Below are 6,110 nucleotides of genomic sequence, written 5' to 3'. Positions count from 1 at the left end.
AAATAACGTAACCTATATACGACTGAAAATGTTCTAGTTTCGTTATTAAAAGAAAGTCCGAATGACATAATTGAAACGATTACTTGTTCCGGATATTTTCGATACACCTATTTATGATTGACAAATTATGACCACTCATACCCACGAATATCGAATCAAAGAAAAATACATATACGTATGACATTTAATAAAATCATAAAATTATTTTAAAAGGTAAATGCAAAAAAGTCATGCGTGGGAACAAGGGTATGCAATAACCACCCAAAGCGTTGAATATTTCGATACAGAGATTTTAATTTAGTAAGATTTTTACACTCACCTGATTCTCGAGGCCCGTAAGGGCCTATGTTATGAATTCCAACAAATTATACTCGATTTCTATAACACTGAATATGAAAACCACCCCTCCGAATCACTTGTCACTAATTAAAGGCCTCGCGATGGCAGCCATAACTACCATTTAGCTCTTGCTTACCACGCCAGTCAAAAGATGGCAGAGCGATACAACTGAAATATACTTATGAATGTTCGATCAAAATTATATTTCCACTGTCTGTACAAATATTTTATTTTCTAGTGAGACAAATTTATTTTATATAAAGAAAGGAATAATAACTATATACAAAATATGAAACGATATAGACATATATTTAAAATATTTGATAAGGTTATCCGAAATGTATTTTAATATTTCTTTTCCATAAAATAATATTCATTCAACTTCGATTAATAGAATTAGGAGATGAACATAAATAATTATTAAGGAAGCATATTTTGGATAGTATTAGATCGATTAAGAATATAGGAAATTTACTTCTTTATAAATTTCTTAAAAACAGATTTGAATGAACCGCGTTATAGATATATAACATGCGCAATAGTTCCTCGTGTATCTGCGAATGGTGAATTTATTGATGGTGAATCTGTTGACGATTAATTACGTAAATCGGCAACAATGGTGAAGATTATACGAAGAGTGGAACTCCTAAAACATGTGAAACGCTTATATGATAAACCATTCTGTATGTTACATAATTACCATGTCGAAAGTATATAATACAATTTAAATAATGTTGCAGTTGAAAAAATTAAGTCGCTATGGACAATCTGTACAACCGAACATCCAGTAGTGACATTCGTTTCAGTTTCTGGTCTAACAATAAATACGATTTTATGTGGGGTTTTTGCATATCTGGTAACCACAAAACCTATCCCAAAAATACCAAAATATTATGATAAAATAGTCAGTAAGTATACAAATGTAGCTTTGTAATACTTCAATCGTATTATATTATTACATAAACATTCAGATCCAAAAGTATTAGTAAAAGTATCGATGAATACATATGTCTAATATTTGTTAAATTTCAGTTTTTAGACCCGATGATCCACGAGCGAAAACTATCAGAAAAGACAATTGCTTGCATTTAAAGAAAAATGAGATACTGTACAGGTTATAATTTTATTTGCGAGTTAAAGTGTGTAGTAAATAAATACTTGTTAATGAATAAGAACCTCGTACGCGTTGTTTTACAATCTTATTCGAAACATGTTGTTAGAACATGGAAAGGTATGGAAGTCAGATAGATTTTATTAACGCGTAACCATGTATTGCATAATTTGTATGGCCCTATAAATAAATTTAAAATTAAAAATTATTCTATCAATGTTATTAATGGACTTTATGAATATTATTTTGTATTCCTGTAACGAATGTAATTTAAATCAATGAAAATAGTTACAAAACCTAAATCGTTACAGTTTATAGCATGAAAAAGTTTCACAAATGCATCGATCTATTGTAAAGAACAAAGGTTACAAATTGTATATATGAATTTATTATTAAAAATCAAATATCTCTTATAAACACCAACAATTTACTTATGTTTCAAATTATACATTTACCACCTTGTTTGTACATCATATTTGTACAAATAATTAAGCATAAATATAATAAAAACAGAAGTTAAGTTTAGAGAATAGAAACAGAAAACATTTGTTTCCTTTTTGTCAGATATTCTTAAATGCTAACAATCAGCAGAGCATGATTTCATGAATTTCAATCAAGCAACGATGCATAAGTAATCAAAAGGTACAACATGCTTGTTATTGAAAATTGAACAGATTAAAGGTTTATAATTGTCTCATTTGCTTACATCAAATAGATGGGACGACGTTTTGGTAAACTACTTATGTCTGTGTGTCATATTAAACTTAAAGGTCTTTCCACATGAAGATATATACATGTATCATCTAGCCGACGTATTACACTCAAGGGAAGCATGTCAAAGTTCAGACAACAAACATTCCAACAAAAAAGAAAGAGATGGGAAATTAAGCAGGCAAGAATAAGTATTAATCAAAATTTTTTTCAACAAAACTCTTGACGTTTTTAATTCACAAATTTGAAAACAAAGTATATGTGGCGTTGGGACGATAAACATAATTCAGGGAACAATGACATTTGTCGGTCCAATGATTAGGAATATCATTTTTCCATAAAAACATTGCAGTTGGGAAAATCAACGATTACAGTGAATAATCGATGAAACGAAACATTAGGTTACCTTGAAATTCGACTATTCAATATAATCCAAACTGACATTCGATAATACAAAAATTCGTCCTAAGTCGTAGCATTTAATAACAAATTGACACTTACACCGATGGTAAGAGTATCAAAAAACGAGAAGGGGAAATGAAAAACGAACAATACGTAGTGGTTTATTTCTACGCGTATACGTTCATATCCATACGATTGAATTCAGACAGGAGTGTACCTATGCGCGATGAAAAGCAGAAAAAGCGCGAAACGGTATTCGCTCTTATCAAGTATGCACCAGTCTGCTCTGAACCTGCCGTGTAGCAAGAGAGCTGATGCTGCACCTGATGACAGCGCGCAGGATCGCAGGATCAAGACGACCTGTGTTTCCTCCTGTAACATGTGTGCACGCCGTTACGCCGACGGTTTAGCGTGGACGTAAGTGGGAACGGCGATAGGACGACTCGAAGGGCGGTGATCGGGGTAGACCGGTAGAGCCGAGAGTAACGGAGAGAGCTAGTTAGACGGTTAGGGTGACGGGCGGGGACAGGAGGGAGTAGGAGCAACAGGAAGGAGGAAAGGTAGCCGGTGGGAAAGCTAGACAGAGAGGAGGACAGAGCTGGAAAGGGATTACTCCTCGAAAAGCGTGGAAAGGGGAAGGAGACGTGGTTGGAGCGAAAGGAAAACCGAAGAGACGAAAGTATGCATCGGGGTGAGGTGGCCGGGGGGCAGTGAAAGAAGGGTAGGAAACCAGGGAATAGAAAACGAAGGGGAGTAAAAAAGGGATGAAGGAGTAAAACAGAAATTCTGAGGGAAATAGAGTGGAAGGGGCGATAGAATGGGTGGGAGAGACGTGGCGAATAGGGGTGGGGAGAGAGAGGAAGGAAAGCGGCAGAGAGAGTAGAGGGACCTCCGCACGATACGGACCACCCCTCGGTGGTTTGCCAGTGGTTCAGTCAGCGCTTCGCACCGGCGTCGCTTCTCTGCTACTCGGTGATTTGTCCCGGTCACAGCCTCGTGCGGATAATCGCGTGGCTGATGTCGCAAGATCAATGAGAGAACGACGTGTGCTCCGCGGGAACGACAGCAAAGAGAACGTCGCAGGTGCGACCGTGTCGGAAGGTCGACAGCGTCTCTTGGAACGCAGTGATCGCAGCCTCTTCTGACCGGAGATCGGGGGGCAAACGAAGAATTCTCGCTGGTTCGTCTATGTCGCCTCGTCTCGCGGGTGTTTAGAGAAGTGATTCGCACGGTATCCGGTGAGGTACTCTGGGGCCAAGGACACAGGATCGAGAGGAAAAGCAGAGTGAACGCAACGAGGACCTGAACGGGTCCTTAACAGCAACCGCTGTGCATGTCTCAAACCTCGGTCCGAAGTTTTTCACCTCACAAAGCTCTGTCTACGTTCCTGAGGTAAGCATCGCACCGTGTGTGCACGTTTTCGTTCCTCGTTTCCGGCTTCCCTCGATGCTCGGTGGTTCTCTACCCTCCGAAATATTCACGTTTCCACGGTGTTTCTACGACTCGCCTCGTTGCTTTTCCCCTGTTCTCCCGTGGGCATGTAGCGCTGCGTAAAGAACAATTTCGACGCTTGTGCGAATGGGATGTTTCGAAATACATCAGCCCTGCCGGTTCATTTACGCGACACCGAGACGATCAATTTTAATCCGACCACGCTCCTTCCACGGGACGGTACTGGACAACGTTACGAAGGTTCTTCGACCTACTTAGAGCAAATTACAGTCTTCGTCCAGCCGAGTATCCGTTTACCGAATGCTTCGTGGTAAATTAGATATCTCCTATGAGCAGACCGCTGGTCTCGATTATTCGATGGCTAGCAACTTTTCATCGAGCGGTGTCCTCGCGTCCCTTTTGCTGGTTCGAGCGTGCTCGTCAAAACTGACCACGCATTTTCGATACACCCCTTATCGCGGAGATCCGTCCGCGATTGTAACTCGACTTCGCAGCCCGTTCATTGATCGCGCGTTCCGTTGCAATCTGATCGTCCACCGATCATTACGCACGCAGTCAGCCTTCAAATCCGATCGCGTGCTTTTCCATTCGCGGTCTAACGATATCGTCTATGATTCCCATTAAAGGACGCGGAACATTCCTCTCCGCGAGTTTCCACCCTCTCGACGTCTCTGACTCGGGATCCAAAAACACGTAAACTCAAAACGGACGAAGATGATTCTCTGCTAGCTTCTGCAAGCTCCCCCGTAATACCGAAGCGAATCGTCTAGGCTGTAGAGACTAGGGTGTTTGCACAGCGCGTGTTTAAAGTTGCTCGACGCCGATCTAAACAGTCGGTGGATATTCTCGCGTGGTGTTTCTTATCTGGCGCGGCGGCATTCGCGGGCACAATGGCCAAGTTGGGTAAAACGGAGTTGGACCACGGCCAAGTCGAGCCACCATGGCATCGTGCACGTAGAACTGTGCACGCCAGCAGAAACAGCTGTTAATCCGACTTGTTGCACCCACGAACAAACGGAGCCACGCTCCGATCTCTCGCCCTGCACCGACTCTTTGTTATTCAGCAAGACGCAGCGAGTCTTTGCCACGTGCGCCCCTCGCGATCCCGGGCTCGTCGCTGCGTTTTATTTCCCTTCTTCCTCGAGTTCGCGGAAAGTTTGTTGGACGGTAATTAACGGTGCAACTATGGGGTCGATAAACGGTCGTGTGCGTGCTGTCTCGCGACCGTAACCACGAAGATGACCCGAGGAGAACCCATGCTAAGGGTGACTCCACTGAAAGACACGTCGAGATTCGAGAAACTCAATGATGATACGTAAATTTTTCTAACATCGGGTTTTCTGCTAATAGGAACATATTTCGTCGTATTTATTTTTGTAAAAATTACAGTTTTAATTATTTTAACTCCTCCGTTACCTTATCTAAAACGGTCGGTGATAGATTTATAGATTTATTTATTCTTAGGTGTATTATAATTTGAGAATAAACTGTGTGGCAGAACTGAGCTCAGAACTTAGTACTCACAGCAGAAGACACAGGACAGGTAACTGATACCTAAGAATTAATAACAGACAACATCAAAGTAATGACTAGAGTCTCAGTACTCAGAAATCAAAAATCAGGCCTCATCTGTACTTCTTTACAGTTTTAATGATTTTAACACGTTCGTTATATTATCTAAACATGGGTGGTAGATCTGTAAGTTTGTTTATTCTTAGAGGTATTATAATTTGGAATAAATTGCGTGTTGAGAAGACAGGACTCTGCTCAGAACTCAGAACTTAGTACTCACAGCAGAAGACACAGGACAGGTAACTAAAACCTAAGAATTACTAACAGACAACACCAAAGTAATCGAAAATCAGAACTCATCTGTACCTCCTTACAATTTTAATGAATTTAACACGTTCGTTATATTATCTAAACGTGAGTGGTAGATCTGTAAATTTGTTTATTCTTAGAGGTATTATAATTTGGAATAAATTGCGTGTTGAGAAGACAGGACTCTCCTCAGAACTCAGAACTTTGTACTCGCAGCAGAAGAGACAGAACAGGTAACTGATACCTAGTAATTAACCCCTTGCACTCCGAGCAA

At 40.4% G+C, this 6,110-nt stretch overlaps 1 protein-coding gene across 1 annotated transcript; it reads left to right on the top strand.

The window, feature by feature from the left end:
* Positions 1–886: 886 nt before the first annotated feature.
* On the top strand, positions 887–1,627 carry LOC108546696 (uncharacterized). The gene is made up of 3 exons (XM_017898911.1): positions 887–1,022; positions 1,080–1,247; positions 1,372–1,627. Exons 1-3 carry the CDS (start codon positions 956–958, stop codon positions 1,458–1,460), a joined length of 324 nt encoding a protein of 107 aa, XP_017754400.1. The 5' UTR covers positions 887–955; the 3' UTR covers positions 1,461–1,627.
* The last annotated feature ends 4,483 nt before the right edge of the window (positions 1,628–6,110 follow it).

Source organism: Eufriesea mexicana, unplaced genomic scaffold (assembly GCF_001483705.2).
Source record: "Eufriesea mexicana isolate 0111107269 unplaced genomic scaffold, ASM148370v2 scaffold762, whole genome shotgun sequence".
Lineage (NCBI taxonomy): Eukaryota > Metazoa > Arthropoda > Insecta > Hymenoptera > Apidae > Eufriesea > Eufriesea mexicana.
This window is presented reverse-complemented; position numbering and strand designations above follow the sequence as displayed.